General features: G+C 46.5%; 1 protein-coding gene across 2 annotated transcripts; it reads right to left on the bottom strand.

The window, feature by feature from the left end:
* Nucleotides 1–3303: 3303 nt before the first annotated feature.
* On the bottom strand, nt 3304–25213 carry TNFAIP1 (TNF alpha induced protein 1). Of its 2 annotated transcripts, XM_054008048.1 has the most exons (8): nt 25012–25213; nt 19937–20277; nt 18745–19084; nt 15500–15669; nt 14217–14306; nt 14068–14120; nt 11054–11249; nt 3304–9907 (listed from the first exon to the last, which is right to left on the bottom strand). In XM_054008048.1, the coding sequence occupies exons 3-8, from the start codon at nt 18956–18958 to the stop codon at nt 9689–9691; spliced, it is 942 nt and encodes a 313-aa protein (XP_053864023.1). In that variant the 5' UTR covers nt 18959–19084; nt 19937–20277; nt 25012–25213; the 3' UTR covers nt 3304–9688. The 2 variants fall into 2 exon arrangements, with proteins under 2 accessions (XP_053864023.1, XP_053864022.1); XM_054008047.1 differs by lacking the exon at nt 19937–20277.
* Nucleotides 25214–25760: the final 547 nt, after the last annotated feature.

The following is a 25760-nucleotide window of genomic DNA, read 5'->3' as shown; positions in this document are numbered from 1 at the left end:
CCTCTCAGCAGCCATCTTCCGAGCCTCCTGCCTGACGTCAGACTCCTGGCCCGGCCCCCTCCCCCGGGAGAGATTATTTGGCAACAATACAGTGTGATGGGGGGCGGGGGGGGTTACACCTGCCTGCAAAGGGGGCGAGCCTGCCTGCGTGCAAACGCCCGGAGCTGGCAGCACCCTAGCAACCAGCAGGCCTGATCCGCCCCCCCCGTGCACCGATTCTAGGGATTAGCCCCCACCCAGCTGGGAAGGAGCAGCAGAGCCGCGAGCAGGAGGGAAGCCCCTCATCCGCCTCGGGAACCAGCGCTGCTCTCCCCTGCCCGCTGGGAAAGGAAAACAGAGCAGCGGGGCTGGGAGCAGGAGAACATCAGACCTGAAGCTGGTTGCACGGGGGGGTATCAAGACCAGAATAAACCCCGGGAGGTTACGTGAATGAAATACATGCCCGCAAGAGGAGGCTGGGAACAGTACCGAGGGTGGAGGGGTGTTTCTAAAGCAATGGTTGCCCTTGCAAGACACACGCAACGGCTAACAGTCACATTGGGTGGGGGGAAAGGGGAATTCTTTTATTTTTAAACTCCTTACGAGTGTTAACAACTGAAAACCCAGGAACAACACGCGTCAGGGACTTGCTAAACCCAGGGCAGCTGAGCAAACTCGACCCCGCGTAGAGAAATCTCTTTACACTGACTGACATTTCCTGATGGTTAGAAGGCGGCATTAAACCTACAGGCAGCTTCCCCCAAGAAATCCCATATGCATGAGGCACTTGCCCCTACAATCTGGCCCTCCCACCGGCAGCTAGCGACACAACGTTCTCCTGTCGAACTCTGAGTTAGGGAGCGTTCCACGGTAACTACAGCAACTAATTATGTTGCGGGTGGGAAGCCCGGCGTGAAACGTCCAGGCCAGGGTTGGACATTCTGTACGGAGGGTATTGCCTCTGCCCCTCACTCTAGTGCGTGTTAGGTTTCGGAGATGGGATGCAGCGGATTTGTTCTCCCTTAACAGCTGCTTACTCGGCTTCTGGAGCTGTCAGTAACCGCAGACCACGAAGCCCGCGTTGTTCAAACCCACTGCAAAATAAAATTAGCAGATTTACCAACTCCCACTCAACCCCCAGCCGGGAGGCAGAGCAGAATGTACTATACCCGCTACACAATTCATACAAACAGCTTTCTGCTCTGAACAGAAATACCTGTTGTCCTCTTACGTTTTACTCTCGCCCCTACCGTGGACAAAGTTGCTTCACCCCACCTGCTCGTAAAATTGCCAAGGAAGCTGGCGCCACCTGTTTGCAATAAACGCTCGGCCTAGCTTACAACAAATCGTGCTCCCAGCGCCTTTGCAGCTCAGCTGAGGCTCCTTGAAAGAGTCAAAACAAGTTGTACATTGAAGGTTCGGTTTCCGTAACGTTTCTTACACGTCCAGCCTTTGCCAAAAAGCTATTGCTAACTACTTGCCTGAAATGAGCTGTACTAATACAAAGGAAGCCAGTGAGCAAACCTAGAGCTGAGGACAGGCCATGACTGAGAAAAATCTAAGGAAGCTTAAATATTCACCATAGGCTACAACAGATTTTTTTTTTTTTAAGAGCAGTTTATTAGGGTAAAAAAAAATTACCTATTTTACTAACCCTTTAAAAATATAGATTTGTAAAATTTCAGTTAAATTTAACGAATTTATAGTGTTTTAATGTCATCTTGGCCCCTACAAAGGACTAGTCCATTTCACTTTGATTCATGGTCAATTTTCACTTTCAAATCCTGGTAGAACAACAACATTTCGGTCACAAAACTGCAGGGACTATTTGTTTTTAAAGTGATGGATGTCTTTTTTTTTAAATGGAAATATTTCTACTGAACTTGGGTTTTAGAAAAGCTTGCCTTTCTAAAGCTGAAATTAGGAATCTGTGCAGCAGGACCATCTCTGAACATGGACAGTGCCTAGCACAATGGGGCCAAATCTGTTAAGGTCTCTAGTTATTACCAGAATGTGCATACTATATCATGCCTACTTACCTCCTCATTGGAGACAACTGGCTACACTATACGATATTCAGGAGAATGGAAGAGTCTTAAGGGAAGCATGTAGAAAGGACATAATGTTGGGAGCAACTTGATCTGGACTGCCTAGTGGAGCAAAGCTTGTGACAGATTGAAACCCTATTAGCATAGGCAGAAGAGGAAACATAGCAGCTTCCCAATCGATATGGCAAATTACACAACTCTATGGAAGCTCGGTGATGACAAAGTAGATGTAGAGGAGTAACACACATCCCCCAATCACAAGGAACAACAGCCCCATCCACCAAGTGGAAAAGTGGGCCACAGGAGCAGGTAGTGGACAGAGAGCATGAATTCTTACAGTGCTTCATGCCATCATGCTCTTGAGTTTTATAACGTCCAAGGCCGCCTCGTAAAACTGGGTAGAAGCTGCCAAAACATGGATGAGTAAGTTCTCCATGAGGACTGTGGGAACCAATGGTAGTTTGTGGCCGAGGTTGGAACCAATGGCACAGTAGTGGTAGGGAGAGTTTGAAATTGTAGCAAACCCAGACTGCTGGCATTAGAAGGAAAGGAAGAACAAAACAGTTGAAGTGAGAAAAGGCTCCTTCCTATACCCACCACACTAGACAGACTAGAAATCTCAACTAGGTGGCTATACATATACACACATACACACACACATACACACACACACACACACAGGTGCCAACAGCAAAGGAGGTAGCTAAATTAAGCTGCTAGGCGAATGAATACATGCCCAAGAAGGTTAAGACAGCTGCCAAAAAGGATGCACAATTCTAGACATTCTCAGTGCAAGTTAAAGTAGTAACTGTGAAAAATCTCACTTTTTTCACCCTTTGTTGAAAAGAACCACCGAATTGCTGATCAGCTAGAGATTATAAATTGTTACCGTGAAGATGAAAAGTACTGAAACCCGTACAGATAAAAACATAGCCATATCAGCCTCTGGATAGATAGAAATAAAAGTCCAGAAAAATCATAACATGGTGATGTAGGGAAATATCTAAGGTGTCCTTATAAGAAGGCAAGCTGCACACAAATAGGGAGAAGATCATCTGCTGGACACACTAGTCTAGCCTGTATTTGAAAGGGGATGCACTTAATCAAATGGGTGAAAGGTAAGCAGTCTTAACAGGGCACAGCCACACAACCTATGGATCAAGAATTGTCATTACATGTCTGTGGTGCAATGTATGAGCTAGAATTGTGTATTCTGGGTTTACACAAGCCAGTTCGAAAAAAATCTCTAACATCAATGAAAATTCACATGAGCCACTTAAAATATAACAGTTTATTAAAAATTAGTGATTCATTTCCACTCAATGCATGGCAGAAAGTCAGAGGAAAATACTGTATTATTGGTTAATGAGTTTACTCCATCAACTTATTTCCCTTGCAAGACTTGAGATTTAGAATCCAGAACAAAATGAAAGCTCCTGTGGTCAGAAAGCAGCTTGTTCACAGAATGTCAGTTAAATTACGAACAGTCACCATAATTTGATGTCTCTGGTAAAAACAATTACATTAGTCCAAGGTGCTTTATAAATATTAATGAATTAAGCCTCAAGACCCCTCTGAGGTAGGGAGTGTCTCACCCCGATTTTCACTGAGGAGGAAAATGAGGCTCACCAAGGTTAAGTGACTTGTCTGAGGTCACACAGCGAGTCAGTGGCAGATGCTGGGATTAGAGCCCAGGTCTCCAAGTCTCTCAGTAAAACCTCCGTTTTCCCAATAGAAGGGGTTTGGCATGCCATTTGGTTATACAGAAGACTTTTTTTTTTAAATGCAAAGGATGGTCAGAAAACATGATTCAGTTTTGGATTGTTTGCTCAGAAGCGTTCAGAAGAACCAAACTTACTCTGGTTTCTGGGTGTTTGAAGACCAGAACAAGCATTTTCTACGCCAGCCAGAACGCAGCTCTCAGAAATAGCACAGTGTCAGTCACTCCCGTGCCTCACCGGTCCAGATTATTTATTTATTTTTCATCATTTAGTACAAGAGAAAAAGTCAGCGAAATGGAACGTTACCATGGGATAAATGCCTCCCATTCTGAAGCTTAAATGTCAAGGCGAAGGTTAAACATTTAGTTTGTCTCGGCATTTATCAAGCAGTAGGAGACGGCTACCCTGCAACGCTATCCCAACTGATGTTATCACCTAATTAAAACTGATATTAAAGTGCTGCTTAATACAAGACATTCGTTTGGAAAGCTCCAAGCCCCCTTCCCTGTAGAAAGGAGGCGGGTATTTGCAATTCATTAGGACCCCATTTCAGAGAATGCAGCTTTCCCAGCACAGACGCCATATAAACAGTCCCCTGTCAAAAGGGTCATGTGCAGATGTCAGTTAAGATTTCCCATTCATCCCCTTAAGTCTATCATCATAATCTGAATGCATAAAGTTCACTTAAACACAAGTCTGCAGACGATAGCAGGGCTTCAAAAAGACTGCACCAGCTAACGATTGCTTGCTGGTGTAGTTAAAATTCACGCGCTGCAAATGAGGAAAAGAGGTTTTCTTTTCTTTTCCTCCAAAAGGCTATTTTAGGTAGTCACAGGCACATCAATAGAATGCAAACGTAGGTGATTATGGTCTTTGTAGGAAGTTATTACAGATCTCTTAACACGCAGCTGTGAATGCCATAAATTAAAAATCTACGCTGTCGTAATGAGGGGGATCATAATACGTGCTATTTAAAAACAGCAGAGAAAATATTCTCAGCAAGAATGGCTGCTTTGTCAACCCTAGAAAGGGGATTTTACTATAAATAAGCAAAGATTGTGCTTAGAACAATGACTATTTCAAAGCTGCATTATCCTTCACAATGATACTTGTTCTCAATTATATAAATGTCAAAAATGTAACCTAGGGTTCAACAACATCTAAGCAATTTACATCCTTTAAGTAAATAAAGAATGGTTAAAATGATAATACAGAGCACAAGTTACATCAAAACTACTACTATTAAATATAAGCAGAATCTAGGTAGTCATACTGTACAATCAACATGTCATGTTTAGGTGCAATAAAAGAACATTCAATTAACATTCTGTATTGAAATATGCAGAAATCTTTTTTTAAAAATCATTAGAACGTTCAACCCTTTTGGTCAAAAAAAAAAAAAGTTTCCAATGATTTAATATGGTAACAATGAAACTGCCCATTCCTGCATTTGGATTTGTGAGACTATGTAAAACTGTCCAACGAGGTAATCACACCGGCCAGAAAAACCTAGTATGTTCTATGCTCTATATAGATACAGTACTGTCTTACTTAGCAAGTCTAATACTACAATCATTTAACACTGTGAAGATTTGTTTATTAGCACAGGGTCCATACCTTTCTCTACAAATGCTGAGGATCTCCTGACATTCTCCCACCCTGGGTCTATCCCTGGGGCGGGTGCACCACCGCTTGTAACAATGGGAGTGCTAGTTTTGACCAGCCACAGGCATTTTAACCTGTCACCTAACCATGCCCTGAACAGCTCTGATTGCTTTCATTAGTTTCCCAGAAAAAAAGGCATAAATCATCCCCAGAGTCCCTGGATTCACAGAACTCGTATTTCAGAAGTTATAGTATGGGGAAATTGACGTTTTTTAAAATAACCAGAAATCAGAGATCTCAAAAGCCTTAGTCAAAACAAATCTCAGCAGCTGTATTTCTGCTGGCGTGCTGTCAAAACCATCTGAAAAACAAAACATCACAGAAAGCAATAAAAAGCAGGTTATTGATTTTTATAGTGTTTTAAAGAGGCCTTTCAGAAAAAGGCAGGTGCGGTTGCATTACTGTGGCAACACTCACTGCTGGATGTGAGGAGAATTAAGAGATCACTTTCCACATGCAGGAGGCATGGCCAAACAACAAGGATAGAGAATCTGTGGCAACTAATGCTCTGTAAAGAGGCACATACAATCTTGTTTTTAAAAGACAAAAACCTAATCGAGACCGATCCCCTATTTTTTCCCAAAGATCTATTCCCTCCAAAATACCCAACCGGCCCCATGCATGTTACAGCTTCACGCTGTGAATTGAAAGACTTTGCAGGAAAATAATCCCATGGGATTTTGCTTTTAAATTTGCACATGAGTGGAGTGCTGTGAAAAGAGCGCCAGCCTGTTGGTCTTGAAGATTGAAGTCTCCCATTTATCTAAAGAACAGGTACAGAATGGGCAGTGGTACAGCATGCTTACCACAATGCTCTCCCCATCTACCTTACACTGGTGTGGAAGGGGCAAAGGGGAATTCGGTCTCCACGGTCCTTTCCCTCCTTGGTCATTCTGCCAACAAGTCATTTGTTGCCAATTGTGGTGGAGGTGTTATGATGTGGAGCCCTGGCTACCGAGAACTAGACTGAGACCCCTCAATTAATATCAAATACATGCCACTAAACAGCCATCAGAGGGTAACAGCTTGTGGTCACAACTAGAGCGGGGCAAAGTTTTTGGGTGAATAGAAATTATGTCAAAAAAATACACAGGGGAGGGCTCTGAAACTATTAGTGAATTTGGGTCACAAATAGTTTTGGCCAAAAAAACAAACAAACAAACAAAAAAACCCCATTTGGAAATATCAAAATGTTTTGAAGCGTTGCTTTGAAATAACATTCCAAATGTTTTGTTTGACCCAAACAATAGTTTTTCATTTTTTCATTTTGTTGAGAAAACACAAAAAAATTCCATCTTGGTTTGAAATAATTTTTTTTCCACATTTTTTGTTTCAGTCACCAAACAAAGAAGAAAAAATATCATTTGCTCAGCTCTAATTAGAGGTGATCTGGATTTGAGCTGGTGACCTAGAGATGAAAGATCTTATGACCAAGATTTTCAAACACAATTAATGACTTTGCATGCCCAGCCTGAGACTCCTTAAAGGGAACTGATCTGCAGAATGCGCCGACCAACCAGCCTCTAAAAATCAAGCTCATTTAAGAGGTCTCAAGTTGGGCACCCAAAATAATTAGGCCAATTTTTCAAATGTGACTATATTTTTCCCCATTACCAAAGTTTATGCATTTTATCTGCCAATTAATAAATAAAACAATTTACAATCTTACTCAGTTTATAGCTTAAATACATCTAGGGAAATAAAATATACTTAACACTGTAACCTGAAAGCATTATTTGTTAAACACCACATTCCATGGGTCATTTTACGACTTTTCAAAGCAAAAGCTCTATGTAGCTGAAGTATTCAAAATCTTTTGTCTAACCAGACTGCTGTAGATTGGGATCTTTGTCTTGAGACAGGGAGAACACTAAATGCGCTGAGTAGCTCGGGTTTTTAAATGGTTTATTATGCTGGGAGGCTAGGCCAGTCTAGCATCCAAACCTAATTTCTCTCCCCGTAGACTACTCTGAAGGCAATAAAACCCCCACATCTGCTGCAGCCTATTCACATATTTTAAAAGGCCTCGGAAACAATCCGTATTTTTTCTTTGAGACGGTAAGTCAGCCAGTTTGATCATTAACAAAGGGTCAAACCCTGAGAAATTGGAGCTTACTTGCTTGAACTGGAACTTGCTCGGATTTGGCCCCAAAACATCATTTCTAAATTGAGACCTTGTCTACATGTGGGACAAGCCCCAACTCGGTGACTAGCAACCAGTGTCGCTGCACCACTGCTGATGCCTAAGCGTAAGCCGGGACAGGCTGTGGTTTGCACCTATTACGAGTAGAGGTGAGTCTCAGTCAGACGAATTGGTACAAACCCAGACATGCCCTTGTCTACGCTTTGCACTCAGCCCCCGTCCAGTTACATCAGGATATTCCCAAGCAGTGATTCTCACCCCCGTCCCCACACACTGAGCCCAAATTCTCCTATGAATAGAAAAAAGAAATAATTTCTCATGAAAGCAATGGAAAGTGAAGCTCAGAAAAATCCTACCATCCAGCACCGCCGGGCAAGCAACAAGCCAGTCTAGACGAGTGGCAATTAATTGCTGGCTGCTAGACAAACTGCTGCCCTGCATTAAAACAATCCTAGATGCAATAATGAACCGGGGCACACAGCTAATTGCGCATTATATAGTCATCTCCCGTGTGCAGTAGGGCTGCCCCTCCCTCCCCCAAACAACCACCAAACATTGAGATCGGAGGCCAGTTCTTATCTGAAGCCTAAAGTTGGCTGACTTGGTTAGTCAGCAAACCCAGATGTTTGAAGTGCCAGCTGGAGTCACCAGTTGTCCTCAAGGGGGAGAGAGACAGGAAAACTTTGGGCCTGATTTTCAGGTGCGCTAACACCTGCAGCTCCCACTGGTTTCAGATGGAGTTGTGGGGGCTCAGAACTTCAGAAAAATCAAGACCTTAAGTTTTCATCTGGGCTACCAAATAAGTTGGCACCATCATGTTCTCTCACTGGATAGTCACGTTTAAGATCAAAGCTCAAGTACAAAAAACCCTAAGTCCAAAGAGAGTTGACACTATAGTACCAAGAAGGGAGGGGTACACACTTGACACGTCAGCTCTCTTTTTTTAAATATATGTTTAAAAAAACATTTGAATCACAAAAGATTTTTTAAAAAACAATTATAAAAAAAATGTCAGCTGAAGAAACGGTTTAAAATATAAAAAGTCCCTCTCCCGGGGCTGTGCAGAGATAGAGCTCCACTCTATAGCAAGGTGCAATGGCCACTATCCCTCCACTCCCACCTCCTGGCCTCAGAGGGGACTTAGAACAGAAACACATGGACAACTCCAACTGTGCGAGAGTGAATGCGCTAAGAAGCTTTCTTTGGTCTACACTTTAGTTATTTTCCCCTCAATCACCCTGTTTTTTTCCTAGCTTGCGGAAAGATGACACCAAGCAGTGCTTAGGGGCCCTTTTGATCTAGTGACTAATTCTAGAGAGATTCCCTCAATTCCTCAGGATCTATTAACACAGGGTTCCCGCCCCACCCAAAGCCCCAGAGGGTAGGGGTCCCACTATGCCTATGATTTCACCAGGGCTCTGTTTTCTTGTAAGCTTCACCACACCCACACCCTCACCTTTAGGATTTTTTTTTCTTAATAATCACACTCTAAATTTCCCTCATTTGGACCATTTGTTAGCTTGAATCCTAAAAACTTGGTTTAAAGTGAGACAGACTAAGCAGTTACAGCACTAAGGGTGATCCTGGCACAAAAGGGGAAACGCCCTCTCTCATGTCATGGCAATCTAACTACTTGCTCCAGAAGGAAAGAGTAGCTTGGCCAGCGAGAGGTAGCGTTTGCTAAACGTGCTAGTGTTCGAATCCCACGGGGCATCCTTTGTAACAGAATTTAAAAACTAAGCAATTCCAGGGCACACAGCTCTTACGGTGTCTCTGGCAATGGGTTTTCAAACAGAAACATCCTCAAATGGAAAAATACATCGCTTCCCACAAGACAGACGATGCCTGGTGGCTGCAACCTATATCAGAACAAATGATCTCCACAGACAGGTCCTTGGGATCCCCGCACATCTGCGGAACGTGAAGAACTGCATGGTACACAAGTAAATGTCACAATGACTCTAAAAGCCTCTGGCCTTAAGTGTTGCCTTTGGTTTGCACGCCCAGACGCCGAGCTGCTTCTCTAGAAAGCACTGAAACCATTTGAGGATCAATCCCCTGCTTCCCGGACTAACTCCGCTTATTCGTTAAGCTCTATGAACAAAGCAAACCGTTCGTCCTCTGCCAGCAGGCTAGTGGCCAAGCTGCCGGTCATCATAAGTGCTGTATCTCTTTACGTGGATGCGGCGCACTCGGTCACGCAGTTCAAAGCCCTCATCGTCCTCGCTGTGAGATGCCTGGCTTCGGTTCCGGCTCGTCGCCTCCAGCAGGGAGTTGTCAGGTACGCGTGGAGTTTCATAAAGTAAAACGTTTAGTGTCTCCTCGTAGATACGCGCTTCGGGGAACTCAACCTAGGGAAGAGACAGCATGCTTTTTCCTGATGCAGACTGGGTAACAAGACAGGAGCCCTTCTACTGCTTATTGGTGAAGGAATTTCAAATGCAAATGCACATGAGGATGGATGTAAAGGCAGAAGAGACCTGTGAGATAATCTCATCGCATCCCCGAGGGTACGATTTTACTTTACGTTCTCTAGTGCTTTCACTAGCCTAGGTTTTGATGTCCCAACTCTTGGGCCATCTGCCACTTCTCTTGGGAGACTCCTGCAGAATCTACCACATCTCATTGTCAGGATGTCATTTCTGATACTGAACTGCAAAGTCTGATCTCATTCTAGTCTCACTGGCACACGTGTACATCAGAAGTACCTCTGTTGAGGCCAGGGGAATTACTCTAGATTTATCACGTTGTAATTAACAACAAAGCAACACATTTTTCTTCTTAAAACAGTTAATATTCAGCCCAAATTGAAATTCCCCCTCTCAATCTTTCCTCCTTATTTATTCCTTCCACTGACCTAACCATATTTTGCTCTTCTCTGGATTCTGTTCAATCTGCCAGCATCTTCTGGATACTGATATGCCCAGGACAGAATGCAGCTTGCTAGCCAAGTGTTTTCCAAGCAGTGGGTCCCAACCCACCAGTGAGTCACAGGAAAGGTCTAAGTGGGTCACACATGCCCCAGAGGCAGTCCCTCCCTCCCATGCTCTCGCTTCCCCTGGGCAGTGGCATAGGGAGCAGGATCTGGACAGCAGTAGCACAGAAGAAGTAGCTTGAGTCAGTGAGCAGACAGATGGCAGCCTGGTAGACATCGCAGCCTGGCTGAGGCTGCAGATCAGGAGGGCTGGGAGAGTGAGAATCAGGGGACTGGAAGGTTGAGACAGTTAGAGAGAAAGAGAGCAAGGATAATGCAGACAAAAGGCAATTGGGTGGGCCACTAGTAAAAAGTTGGGGAACCACTGTGCTAGCCAATGAGTGGCCCCCGTCTTTTGGATTTCAGTGCCCATCAATGGCACTCAGTCAGCAAGTTGAGGCCACTCATGACCATACCTTCTCCTACTGACCTGGTCCAAGTCTCAGAGATCTCACGTGGCTGTGCAAAGCGCTACCAACTTTGTTACTTAACCACAAGATCCAAGGAGGACAATTCCCAGTACCTTGGTTTGTTTCTTTTCCGTGGCGTACACTATCGAGGTGCAACAGACCTCAGCGAGCTTCCGCCCCTGTCCGTAGAAAGACCAGCAGCAGATTTCGTCCCCTATAACATCCTTAATGAAGAGGACTCGGCCGTTGAAGCGGAGAGAAAGTTTATCGAACAGTTCGATGTTCTTCAGTAAGTTATCGTCCGAGTTACTGAAACACAGCAGCAAAGGCAGTGAAAATGTCTTTGTGGTTTAGCAGGATACAGCAAATGCTCCTTTAGAGGTCAAATGGTGTAATTAATATAATGGTAGCAGTTTCCTATGTCATTATAGCAACAATCTAAACCTACATCCTGACTAACGCCGGAGCTGATTAAATCATAGGCGTACTATGGTTCTATTTAGCATGGCAATAGGAAATGACCCCAGAGAGCCAACACAAGGGTCAGCAGAACTGTCCTCCTTGTACCTAGGATGATACAGGGCACATTTTTCAAAAGCATCTAAGTGACGTAACTGCTCTTGAAAACTTTTACCCACTGTATTGCGTAATTATATTTGAGTTTAATAAAGACGTCACGTGATCCTGAGCCAATCTTAGTAATGATGTCATGTAATGCACATTGTAAGGCGTGTAAACAACACGGTCAAACTCTAAAAGACAGGCCCCTACTACTCTGGCATTAACTTCGGCCCAGTTCAGCCAAACGTATGTAACCCACTTGGAGCGGTGCTCTGTCCCCCTCATGAATGGCTTGGCCACACCGAGGTTGATGAGCCTGCGGCAGCCTTGGCTAACAGACCTGGTCTTTTAGCTCAGGCAGTCAAGGCTCATGCTTTTGGGTCCAGAGCCCCAGATTCAATCCAGATGCTGGTGCCTCACCCCGTGGTACTCCACGAGGGCCACATCCACACTACAAACCTATATTGGTATAACTACGTCGCTCAGAAGTGTGAAAAGTCCACACCCCTGAGCAACAGTTATACAGACTTAACCCTCTGTGTAAACAGCACTATGTTGACCGGAGAGTTTCTCCGGTCAACCTAGCTACCGCCTCTCAGGGAGGTGGATTAACTACGCCTATGGGAGAAGCTGTCCTGTCGGCATAGTAACGTTTTCACTAGAGCACTACAGCACTGGTGCAGTACTGTACGTGAAGAGAAACCCTAGTAGCCTTGCTGAGGCCAGTGGGACTAGCTGTGAAGTGAGGCACTCCCCATGAGAAGGGTGGCAGACGTAGGCTCTAAGGCAGTGGATATTCGCTTTAGAGGCCTGAGAAACATTTGCGATCAAAACGGAGGACGGGTGGAATAGAGCAGGCCAAAGGCTTCTGCTTTCTGGGGCGTGAGACCGATTGGCCCCGAATCCTAGAAGTGTCGAAGTTCAGCGTTTAGTATTGGTTGGATGTCTTGGTCTGGCATTCAGCGAACGGTCTTCAGACATACTGTGGCAAAACCAAGCCACTGCATTATCCCGGCCCAAACTAACTTGGGCAAACTTCAGAGGCCTCCAAACCTGGAGGAGGAGGGAGAGGAAGCCAGGCGAGAAAAAGAGCTGTAGAAGCAACACAGTAAAATGGACAACCCTTAAAACCCTAGAAAAATCATACTTTGTGCTTATGCAGCACCTTGGAGATTCTTCTGTAGGTATTTTTCATGATGATGGGTAATTGTCACCATTTTATAGATGGGGAAATAGAGGCTTTAAGTGTTTTGCCAAGGTAACAGAGCAAGTGGCAGAGCTGGAAAAAGAACCCAGGAGTCCTGGCTCCTAAAACATTCTGTCACATTGTCTCCTTACTGATACAGTAAGTGAGCAAGCGATCTTTACTGATGAGGATTGGGAAGAATTGGCAGGGCGGGGAAGAATATTTTTTATCCTGATAAGATATAGTGTCTATAAAGAGATGCCTCATACTGCTGCCATCAAGGCATAAAAAGCCACGCAAAAGGAGTCATTAGAAGCTCACGTTAACTGAGCCGTCCTTGCGTACGGCTCCAGGCTTCTGTCGCTCCCATCAGTGCCTCTCCGACTTCAGACCCCTTCTCACTAATATGCTATTTTGTCCTTAGCGCAGCATCGTCGCTGGATAATAAAGGGAAGCATGGCCAGGAGCGCTGTGGAAAACACAGACCCCAGCTGGATGATGAATGTGCCGCTCTCTAGCATTCCCTAGTGGCCACCTGCAGTTACACGTTTGTTAGACGCCATCTCTCTGGCAGACAAACGGCACACATGTCTAGAGACCCAAGAAGGTTGACAAAACCTCCATGACAGTGTCTCAGAACAAACAGGCAAATGGCTAAAATTCTGTGCGTGCCCCCGCCCCCCTTAGGGCTGGCTGTGTTGCTTCAAGCTCCTGATCTGGGAAAACCAAGAGCCACTTTGGCAGTGGTGTGGCACTGAGGGAGGGGGGGGTGTCACAAGAGTTACACCACAGAACCCAAACCACACTGTGTTTCTTCCCTCAGTGACACACCAGGAGAGCAACTATCCCTAATGCTAGAGCCGTACAGGGGCAGTTCCTGCTCTGATATGTTTTACATCTCTGCCTTTTACATCTCCTTTACGACTATGGAATTAATTGATTTCAAAAGGGGTGGGGCTGGAATAACTAGGGGTGCTGTAGGTCAGGACCGAGGTGGGTTAGCAGGGCTGCACGGGAGCTAAGGAATCGAACGGCAGAGGAAGATACAGGTCACAACTGCATTAGCATTACAGCATGGGGGTGGAAGTTTACCCTGCATTGCCTTACTCTACCTGGCTTCAGCCAGTGTTAGTAGTAGTCATGCTTCTCTGAGCACTTTGAGAGACAGCCACCTCCACCTCCACTACCCACACGCGGAGCTCTAACAGGCTGCATTCCCCCTGCAACCCAAGGAGCCTGATCATCCTCTGTCAATCAAGAGTAACTGCACTCAGGTGCACGGAGAAACACTCCTGGAAGAGGAGAATCAGGCCCTTGCACACCCAGCCCCAGTAGCTTACGAGGAACTTTTACCGTCCGCGTGGAACACTCAAGACATACCTGGTGTAGGAATATTTGTTGTTGCTCCTGTTATAAAGCAACTTGACAACAGGCTGTGAGGAGAGAAAAGAACAAAGGCAGGGCAGGTGAGTGGTGTACTGTAAAGAGGTTGGCAGAAATGCAGCGAGTGGTGATGGAAAAGCAGTTACTTTCATGGAGGATTCGATGAGCCTCTCTTCTTCCTTTGGAGACGTGATGATGGGGATGTTACAGACGGGCTCGTACGAGTCTTTCTTGTCCTGGTTCAAATAAAATAAGAGATATAATTAATGTGGGCCCTGTTCCCCAGCCCTCCGATGCAGAGAAAAAGCACGACGTTGCTATAGTAACCCCACCATATTACCATGATCTGCAACCCAGAAATACAGCAGAGATGTTCCTTAGCCCCAAAAGGCTGTGATAATTGAGACATTCGGATGCAAATGGATGTCATTCCTACCTATGGCAACAACTCCGAGCCTGCTGTGGGTTTGTGTTCGGGGGCTGTGATGTTCTAGCCCCTTTGACAAAGGGGGCAGGGGAAAATGCTTGGGCCGGTTTTATCAACTGCCCAGGGTAGATCAGTCATCACAAATCACACATTTGCTGGAGAGAAATGCACCTCGCTGAAATGGACCCAAACCCTTTGTTGTACAAGCAACAAGCTATTGCTTGCAGCAGACGCTAACTCCAGCTTCCTTATGCAATGAGCTATAGCACCAACTACTGGTTTCTTGAGTAGAAAATATATTAGACAACAGATTTTGATTTTTTTTTTTTTATCTACTTACATGGCCCCTTTACAGTAGTATCAGAGCATCTCACAATCTTTAATTCTCTCAACACCCCTAGGAGGCAGGGAAATGCCACTATCTCCAGTTTACAGAATGGAGGCCCAGAGAAGCTGTGACTTGCCCAAGGTCACACGGAGTTTTTGGCACGGCAAGGACTTGAACTCAGGTCTCCCAAGTCGCAGGCTCTAAACACTGGACCATCCTGCCTCTCTTTAGGCTGCAATAGCACCTTATTCCCAAAGTGCTTCACAAGCCACGTACACACTCAGCACAGCTACACTTCCGCCCCCTCTGGGATGGAAGTCAGGAGCAAATAGTGGGATTAGCTGGGGATATTTTGCCCTAGTGATCATTCCAAATCCCTTCTCTAACAAGAAGCATCACAGAACACTTAGTGTCCAGGCAGAGCAGAGAACAACATGGTTTTAAGCTCATATCCAAAAGAGCAAGAGGTATGTCTCTCAGTTTATCTGCCTTGCAAAGAGACCCAGATTGGGACCAAAACTGATTTTAGACATTTCAGACCTGATATCAGCCATCCCCTGGAGTTGCACCAGTACCTCATTTAAATACAAGCATTTTTAAAGCACGTACAACAGAAGGTAGATCCCCAATAATTTTTAGTAATGAAAAAACCTCAGGCTGCTGTCACATCTTACCTGGAGAGCTGCCTGGCACATGTCTACTAAGCCCTGAATTAGGTAATATTTCGCTTCTGCCATCAGCTCTTTGATCTCCTGCCTGTTTTTTGGAAGCGCAATAGTGTCGTCTCGGAGGTAATTTAAAATCACACCAAAGTGTTTCCCACAACGGTCTATGAGGATCCACCCTGAAAGACAAACACCACAACATTTGAGTGCTGCGTCGCACCAAGGGAGGCAAGCAGCAGCTCAACAAGGAGGCAAAACGTAGAATCTCGCGCAACTGCTCTCAGGCCTCATCTGTGGATAATCCATTTTCCGAGTGTCTCTTGCAATGGCGCTTGACCAAATTCCCAAGGTAGTCAGTGGGAGTCTTGTTTGACTTCAGGGGAGCTAGATCTGGCCCACAGAAGAGAAACGGACAGAGGAATTGCTCTTCTCAATGGTCCAACCGCCAACCTCCCAAAAGGAAAAAGATTCCACGCAGACTCCAAAGCCTAATAAGACCTAGATGAAAGAATCTGAAAACACTCAGGTTTTCACAAAGAGAGACCAAAAAAACCCCCGTAAGAATCCTAGTGCATTGTTTTCTAGTGCACTGATCAATCCACACACTTTCATCCCAGAACTGTTTTCTGTGCCTCGTCTTCTCCACATTAGATTCCAATCAACTGGGGGCATGGATCCATTTAAATATTATGGGAAGTTACCTGTTGGCACTATTACAGTAGTTCTGTTTAACTGACTGTTTAGGCAGTTAGATCTTAGAAAAATGCTTATTGTTAAACGTGGGGCAATTTTTTTAAGACGCTCAGCGCTATACCAGAGAAGTTGGTTCTTACTGCCTTCATGTCTGAGTGATTTCTGTTGCCTAGAGGTTGTGTGGGCAAACAGAAACATTGCATGGTGCCAGAACAGTACAGCCACGTGAAATGCAGTGAACCCTGGAACCCAAACTCCAAAATAATAGTCGTGAGAGTGAGTTTGGGGTGGGAAGGCTTTTCAGGAGTCCTATTGGATTTTTTTTTTTTTTAAGTTGTTGGAATGGATTTTGTGATTTTTAACTTTTGCGCCTAGAGAACATGATACGCTCAAACATGAATATATATATATATATCAAGATCTAGGTGTTCAGCAATAAGAGATCTATTGGACTGGTGTAATAACAAATATTTTAAAGCAATTAAATATTCTTCAAGTGTTTACAACAAATATGCATAATTCAATAATAAAAGCCAAGTGAAAATACATGACTCTTCCCTTAACCCTCTACAAGGGATGGGTAGACTCCTGCCAACGTACATTGCCGTGCAGAGAAGCAGATGCAGTATTGCCAGGCAGCTTAGTACTAAGAAAGTATCAGAACAACTAGAGGCGACTTGCCAAAAGCGTTTGCAAATTCTAAATGGATTTGAGTCTAAGTTCTGCACACCACCTGCTGGCATTTGGCAGAGGTTTCTCCAGTCCTCTTTCCCAGTTCTTGAGAGAGAAATCAAAGCAGCATTCCACAGATGCCAAGATATAGAACAGGCCAGTGAAACTAGTGAGGGAAAGGCCATTCTGTATATGCAGGGAGAAATGCAGGAAAGCCACTGAACAGGAAAAAACTCAGCACAGGTGCCTCATTCGTTGTGGAGAAGGATGTAGAACTTGCCATCAAACAACGCTCGCGTAGGCTGCAAACAGCAGCAGGAAGCATCCACCTGAACTGTCTTACGTAGCAGGCGTTCTAATGTGGAGTTAACATGCAAGGAGGGCAAGAATTTGCAATGAGTCAATATCTTACATTAACAGAGGATGAACAATACCACCACTTTGGATTTCTACGGTGTCTTCCATACCTGGATCTCACAGAGCTTTACAAACATTAGCAGATTCGCGTCCCTGCACACTAAGGGTGGTATCACTCTCCCCTTTTCAGATCTGGTCTAACACACTAAAGATATGCTATCACAGCGATTTAGTTAAACTGAGTATTTGACAGGCACACTACACTGATATATGCCAGCTTCACACCAAAGTACAATATCCATACACAAAGCTGAACTGAGTTAGTTTAAACCTGGTGCAATATCGCCCCTTTAGTTTAACCAGTGCAATGAGCAATATGAAATACCAAGAGGTTAAGCGACTTTCCCAAAGTCACAATAAATACATGACACAGCAGGGGCTAGAATCCAAATCCCCATGTTCCCAAGCCCACACTCTCAACACCCAAGATCGTTCTTCCCCGGGATGCACAAATAGATTTTTTCCTGCTTTTGCTTATATTTGTATTGAGCGAGTGTATCTAGAGGGCCCCAATCAGGGACATATTCTCTCTCTCTCTCTCAACATAATTCCACAACTCTATTGAGCCCACATTTTTTCTGCTCCTAAACATGTAGTTTGGCCTACCCCATTGCTAGGTGGCATGTGAAAGCATTCATGGCCACTGCTCATACGGATGCTCTTCCTTGTTCTCTATTTAAATAAAGCTGCTGAGTTAAACTCGTTTAGACTGTAAACTCACTGGGGCATTGACTATCTTTTTTATTATCCATGTGCACAGTACAATGTGGCCCTGATCCCTGACTGTGGCCTTTAAATGCTACCTCAATTCAATTATATGAATATCAAAATCAACATGTAGCACATGCCACGGAGACCAAAAAAACAGCACCTGGGCTTGGCAACACGGGTCAGAGCTTAAAACAATATAAAGTGCTGCCACTTGATTGCCCCCTTCCCACATTTCAATTGATGCCTCTACACAAGATCATACGAGTGCCAACCCACACGCATATGTTCAGTCCTGACAGCAGTGTAAGCCATCCACATACCAGCTGCGACAGAAGTAGAACGACTGATTCCTTGTTCCAACTAATGTTGGTAATGAAGGGGGAAGTTTACTCTCCTTGGTGCCTTTGAAAAGAAATCTCCGCCTATATCCCATGCATTGACAGAGTCTTAGGACAGGTCTTCACTACCCGCCGGATCGGTGGGTAGTGATCCATCTATCGGGGGTCGATTTATCGCGTCTAGTGTAAAATTGATCCCCGATCGCGCTCCCTGTCGACTCCGGAACTCCAGCTCGCGAGAGACGGAAGCAGAGTCGACAGGGGAGTGGCAGCGGTCAATTCGCCACCGTCCTCACGGCCAGGTAAGTCGACCTAAGATACGCTGACTTCAGCTACGCTATTTGTGTAGCTGAAGTTGCATATCTTAGGTTGACCCGGGCCTAGTCTCAGACACGCATGCGGCTCCTGTCGGTGCTCCCTTACCTTCCTTGTCAGTCAGCACTTCCATCCTGCCACTGAACATGGCCTTCAGCATGGTGTCGTGCCTGGTCAGCACCTGCACTGTGGTATAGTACAAGGAGCCCCCAACGTTGAGCCGCACATACTTGTTGCCCAGGCTACCCTCTTTGAAGCTGCAGGTTTTGGGCTTGGCTCCTGAAGATCGGCAGATGGTGGTCAGGCACGTGTCCCCAGACATCTCCTTCTGCAAGTAGATGACGACTCTGCAGAGGGTTGGCTTGATGGATTCCGCCGTGGTTGGGGAGGGGTCACGAATTGCCGGATGGGGAGGGCAGGGTAGGAATGGTCATAAGTCGCTCAAGTCCTGGGTGGAATTAGAAACAAGGAGAAGAGGATGAGATCAAGGAGGAAGCCTAGAATTACCGTCCGCAATGAAACATGCAGCCTGCATCAAAGAAGGGAAGGGACTGTTAAGAGGATACAGTCTCTAACCCTGAGGTTCCCACGTCAAAGCTAGCCTAGGTGGATTGTTACCAACACCTAGCCGCTGGGTAGCTTCTGCAACGGAGTTCTGAGGGAATCATCGGTTTTTATTAGCCAAGCTCTACAGTTTTTGACCGAACTCAGTGTTGGTCTGGCACTGTTACTGTTCTCACTGAAGACAATAACAACTCCCATTGATTTCAATGGGAGCAGAGCTAGGGCACTTTTAAAAATCCCACCTAAGATGTTTAAAAGAAAGGGGAAAAAGGAGGACGGGGATAAACAGACAGAATTTGGACTTTATTTTAGTAGCCAGCCAGGAACATTGCTGGTCTTAATGTATGTTTATAAACCACTTTGATAAGAAAGGCAAGGTATTATTAGCAGACATAACAAAGGCTGAATGAAGGACTGAAATAGGGAAACTATAGAACAATTCTCTGAGTTTCAACGTCAAGGTTTGAGTGCATGCCTAATTACAAATGTGTTGGGAAATGCACTCTTTCCTCACAACAGAGTCATGAGAAAATAATCAGGCCTGGCGTTCGGCAAGTGTTTAACAAAGGAGCCTGTGCCAAAAAAATTTGGTTTCGAGTCTCTTTTCAATACGAGACAAAACTCTGCAGCTTATTTCAAATGATCAATTGAAAATAACGGCGCTTCCACCCCATTTAGCCAAATAAAGCTTTTCTGGACTTTGCGAAGCTTAGCCATCAACCAAACCTGAACTCACTGGGAAATACGGCAGTCTGAACGTATCCGTGCAGTGGCAGGAACTCTGCTCTCCCTCAGCTTCCCAGAAGGATATTACACGTCTTGCTCAGACCCGATCCTACACAATAGGAGAGTTTCCTGCACTTCCGCTAGCTGAAATAACAGCTTGTAGATCTTCTCTTTTAATTGGAAATCTGTACAGCAGCTGTGGCAGTCTCCGTTTTCAATGATTACAATTAAACCCAGTAATCACTGTTTGGGCCATTCCATTTCTCCATCCATACTCCATTTCTTGGTACATCCTTACACAGACATAGTTGTTCCTGCTGCAGGTAGGGTAGCTGATGCTGTATTGGAGTTCTAATATGGAGAAAACTGTTTGGGATCTGTTTGCTGGAACATCCCTTACTGATGAGTGCAGATGAAAAACTAAGCTAACCTGTCACTAATCTAGTCTGAGCCCCACCCTTGCCTCTGCTTGCCTCTCTCATTCCAACACAAGGTAAACAAGAAATAGAACCAAAAGAATAAAAGCAAAGATAGGCCAATTCTAACATGTCAGCTCCAAAATCCTCTTACTGGAAACATTTGAATTTAGATTTCATGGGGACTGCACTGCGTTCAGCTGAACCCAGGAGCAATTTCACTTTGCTCCCAGTGCTTAAATCTTTTTTCCTTCCCTCCCACTATGCCATAGTCTACTTATCTGTCCATTCTGGATTGCAAGCTCCTCCTTGTCATCTCACCTCTCTGTAGCATCAGTGGCCTTGTACAAATAACCTGCTATCCAATAATATAGTTCTTTACCACCATACAGACAGCATGAAAGAGCTAAGCATCAATCTGGTATAGAAAAACCTCTTGATAGCTACAGACGGCATCTTAATGGTAACAGATTTGAAGGACTCCTGACTTTACAGGCATAGAAGAATGCTCTGATAGCATCATTTCCCATTTTGATTGCTGTATCTGAGTAATCACTACAGGCGGGCTCTATTAATCCACAGGGAGTAGGAAGCAAACTCTGTAGCTTGCAAGGACACAGCAAATTCCACAAAGCATTTTTTAGGCCAAAGCCGGTCAGTCAGGTTATAACTGGCTCTAATTGGCACTCCTATCCGCTGTCAACATTCTTAACCTTGAGCTGAACAGTCCTAGAAAACAAAGCAGAAGTTCTTTTCTCCCTCTGAACACAACAAAGTTGCTTCCTAGCTGATCACGTTAACCAAGCATCCCAGAGATCACTATGAATCACAGGCAATCACACATCTCAATTGTTGATCTACAGGCGATTAATCACTCTAGGCTGTGATCACCAAGACCTGGTTGCGTGAGTACTGTCACACGGCAAGACCACTGAACAAAATAATACCTTTCATTTCTCTAGGACCTTTTATCAAAGTCACTTAAGAAGTCTGTCATAGGAATGGGATGGGAATAAAGCCCAGGTCTCCTATCTTATTTCAGATACCCTGATCTGTGCTTTCACTGCTATATAATCTATCCTCGATTATTTCAGTGCTTTGTATTTCTTATCTTGGGGGGGAAAAAATCAGTTAAGTCAGGTTTATTTTTGTTTACCGGCATTCGCACTTGTAGGGTTAAGTCGCTGAAGAGAAATCTACTGATTTAAAATCAATTGGCTTCATTTGGATTTTTTTTTAAACAATTAAAGTACTCCTAGGTTTTTACATAAAGTTTGTTTTTACAAAATTTAATTTTCAAGCCCAGTTAATGTAGGGAGTGTCCCTTTAAATAAAAACACCTTTAAAGACCTTCAGACAGAGTGATGATAAAGATTTTGAAAAGGACAGAATTCAAGTGTCTGATCCTGCAATGAGTGGCAGATCTCCACACCCAGTCAGAGTCCCATGAACCCTACCTGGGTCTTCCTGACTGCATCTCATTGCAGAATCAGGGTCTCAGTTAGTGCTATTATTTTTCCCAACGAAGCAGAGAGTAGAGTAAAATGGGGAAATCCTGTTTGCCAACCAGTCAAGCCACATAAGAGCAAATACCATTGATTTAACATGTTAATAGAGACGTAGGCTGGGAGACTTCACCTATACTCAGCAAGGAAACCCTCAATTACTGTCTTTACTGTAAGAGGAAAAGTTTGTTATTCTGTCCTTCTTTCCTGCCTTGTGAGGGAGGAGAGAGGCAAGATTGTACACACAATAATACAACATTTCATAGCTCACACCAGGAAATTGTTCCAGTTAAGAAATCCCAGTCCACATCATAAACAGCTCAAGAGAAGCATTCAAACAGCATCATTTGCAAACTAAGCATTATAAAGGACACTCCCCGTCTCTTGGTCCAGCCCAGTAGGCAGCTGGAAGATAGAGACAAACCAGTGTATTAGTTTTCACTTGTATTACAATAGCACCTAGAGAGGCTCTAGCAGACATCAGGGCTCTATTGTGATAGGCCCTGTACAAACACGAAACAAGAGACAGCACCTCCGCCAAAGAGTTGACAATCTAAATAGACAACAAACACCGCCACTATGCTCTTACATAGCGCCTTTCATCAGATCTCAAAGCGCTTTACAAAGGAGGGGGAGATATCTTTAATTGGACCAATTTCTGCTGGTGAAAGAGACAAGCTTTCAAGCGATGATGGAGATCAGTATCGTTATCTCCATTTTACACAGTGGAGAAACTACACACAGGAAAGAGAAGTAACTTGTCCAAAGTCAGTGGCAGAGCCAGGAACTGAAACCAGATCTCCCATTCGTATTAAGAATTTATTTGTAGGAAAGAATACTTATTGGCAGGCAGCGCGGCCCAGTCAATAGAGCACTGGACTGGAACTCAGGAGACTGCCCTTCAATTCCTGGCTCTACCATAGACCTACTGGCTGACTTTATGCAAGTCATTTTCACCTCCGTGCCTCAGTTTCCCCATCTGTAAAGTGTGGATAATGCTGCTGACCTCCTTTGTAAAGCATGTTGAGATCTCTGGATGAAATGCACTGTATAAGCGCTAGGTAGTACTACTAGTTATAGTTTGACCAGAGAATGAGATCAGTACATTGTTGGAGAGAGTTCTGCTGGGTACTGCTGACAATATTTAACAGTATGTTTCAGCAACTACTTTATTGCATATTCGTAGGGTGGCAAAAGAGAGACCTTTCCCCAGGTTCGGCTACAGATTGCAGAGAAAATCATGACTGAACAATCAGGAATTTATTTGCAAGGTAAGAGGTGTGGGGGAGAGTGAAAAGGGAATCTAAGAATTCCCTGCTCTAAATAAAAAGAGAGAAGGCACTTTCCATCTTCAGGGCATCCTCAGAACCCCCATGAGAAGTACCCGCTGCAGGTGGCCTGCTTTATAGAGGAATAAAATATTTCTGTGTATGGGTGCCTCCGTGCTTTTACATTTACAAACACTAGGTCACCCTCACTATACCCCTTGGGGATAGGGAACGCGAAAAATTCTTAACCCCACTTCACAGGTGGAGAGAACCACGGCCCTGGCCCCAACGAGCTAAGTGTTGGGTAGAACACATCCCCTGAAAACACTGTAAAACTCTTTGCGGAGGGGACCATCGTTTTTGTTCCAGGTGTTTACAGCTTAGAACCACAGGGCCCTGGTCCAGGAGTGGGACTCCTAGCCACTACTGCAATACAGCTAATGAACAACAACGACAAACAATGAGGGGAAGCGGGGAGAACAGTTGCCAACTCTCATGAAGTTACCGTAAGTCTCACCGTACTTAGCGTGTTCCTTAACACACTTTATGAAGCACTTGGAGATCAAAAGTGCTACTGATGAAAAGTGCTGGATAAAAGATCAGCGTTGTACTTATTAAAGCCCTGGCTCCGGGAATGAAACAACACAAGAATCTCAGCTCATCCAACTCCCCTTCCCCTCCTCCCTTTTCCCCCCATTACAACGGGAAGGCTGGAAACGGAAACCTGAAAGGCTCCAAATTGGAAAGCAAATAAAAAGAACCCAACATTTAATATTAAGTCCCATTAATGTTTGGCCAATCTCATTAATCCTTTTGGCCAGACTAATGATATTGGCGAGCTTGGGGCTGGCAACATCGGCTACAAAACCATCACACGGACAGATGCTTCAGTTAGTTACGTATATTCCTTGAGGGTACATACAAAGGGGATAGGGGTTGGTACATGCCCCCCCCCCCCCAATCCCAGCGTATTTACCCGGCTCCTCGCCCCCCCCCCCCCCCAGCCCCAGGGCATTTACCCGGCTCCTCGCTCCCCCCCCCCCCGCACCCCCAGCCCCAGGGCATTTTCCCGGCTCCTCGCCCCCCCCCCCCCCGCCCCAGGGCATTTTCCCGGCTCCTCGCTCTCCCCCCCCCCCCAGCCCGAGGGCATTTTCCCGGCTCCTCGCTCCCCCCCCCCGCCCCCCCAGCCCCAGGGCATTTTCCCGGCTCCTCGCTCCCCCCCCGCCCCCCCAGCCCCAGGGCATTTTCCCGGCTCCTCGCTCCCCCCCCGCCCCCCCAGCCCCAGGGCATTTTCCCGGCTCCTCGCTCCCCCCCCCCGCACCCCCAGCCCCAGGGCATTTACCCGGCTCCTCGCTCCCCCGCACCCCCAGCCCCAGGGCATTTTCCCGGCTCCTCGCTCCCCAGCCCCCGCCCCCAGCCCCAGGGCATTTACCCGGCTCCTCGCTCCCCCGCACCCCCAGCCCCAGGGCATTTACCCGGCTCCTCGCTCCCCCCCCCCAGCCCCCAGGCATTTACCCGGCTCCTCGCTCCCCCCCCCAGCCCCCAGCCCCAGGGCATTTACCCGGCTCCTCGCTCCCCCCCCCCCAGCCCCAGGGCATTTTCCCGGCTCCTCGCTCCCCCCCCGCCCCCCCAGCCCCAGGGCATTTACCCGACTCCTCGCTCCCCCCCCCCCAGCCCCAGGGCATTTTCCCGGCTCCTCGCTCCCCCCCCGCCCCCCCAGCCCCAGGGCATTTTCCCGGCTCCTCGCTCCCCCCCCCGCCCCCCCAGCCCCAGGGCATTTTCCCGGCTCCTCGCTCCCCAGCCCCCGCCCCCAGCCCCAGGGCATTTACCCGGCTCCTCGCTCCCCCGCACCCCCAGCCCCAGGGCATTTACCCGGCTCCCCCCGGGGGTACTTACCCGGCCGTGGGACCGTCGCGCTCCGGGGGCTGCCAGCGAGGCTGCCTCACAGACCCCGCTCCAGGCGGCCCCAGGCCCAAATCTCAGCCCTGCTCAGGGCACCGCCTCCAACCGCAGCTTCCCCGGCCTGGCCTGGGCCGAGCTCCTCCCGCCCCCACAGCCGGGACCCGCGGCCCGGGACCGCTCCCTGCAGCTGGGACTACGGGCGCCAGCATGCACCGGGACCGCCTGCCCTTAAAGACTACAGCCCCCAGCATGCACCGGGCCACCGTCCTCTAAGGACTACAGCCCCCAGCATGCACCGGGACCGCCTGCCCTTAAAGACTACAGCCCCCAGCATGCACCGGGCCACCGTCCTCTAAGGACTACAGCCCCCAGCATGCACCGGGACCGCCTGCCCTTAAAGACTACAGCCCCCAGCATGCAACTGGGCCACTATGTCTTAACTTAATGATTTACAGACCCCAGCATGCAACGCCCCCCCAGCCCGGTGGCGCCGGTGGTCCTACCCCACCCGGACACTGCTCCCCAGGCTTGGCCAATGGTTGCAAAGTGCGTTGAAGAGTGGCTCGGGGGGCTGCACACAGCCCAGGATACAGCAGCGGCAGCCCCCTGTACTGACCCCCGCTCCCAGCATGCCGAGGGGCGCCTCCCATCTCATCCCTGGGCTGCCTGGAGCCGCCCCTTTGGGGAAGGGGGGTGCTGCTCACTCGGGGCGGGGGGTGTAACCTGTCACGGAACAACGTCCC

This window comes from Malaclemys terrapin, chromosome 18 (assembly GCF_027887155.1).
Source record: "Malaclemys terrapin pileata isolate rMalTer1 chromosome 18, rMalTer1.hap1, whole genome shotgun sequence".
NCBI lineage: Eukaryota > Metazoa > Chordata > Testudines > Emydidae > Malaclemys > Malaclemys terrapin.
Note: the sequence above shows the minus strand (reverse complement) of the source record. Positions and strands in the feature narration are given on the sequence as shown.

What these genes read in the sequence shown, in the direction of transcription:
- TNFAIP1 (XM_054008048.1), bottom strand. Translation starts at nt 18,958, where the DNA reads ATGTCTGGGGACACGTGCCTGACCACCATCTGCCGATCTTCAGGAGCC. An exon ending in AACAAATATTCCTACACCAG is followed by an intron (nt 11,250 to 14,067) that starts GTATGTCTTGAG and finishes GCTGTGTTTCAG; the next exon opens with TAACTCGGACGATAACTTAC. An exon ending in CGGAAAAGAAACAAACCAAG is followed by an intron (nt 9,908 to 11,053) that starts GTACTGGGAATT and finishes TCTCTTCCCTAG; the next exon opens with GTTGAGTTCCCCGAAGCGCG.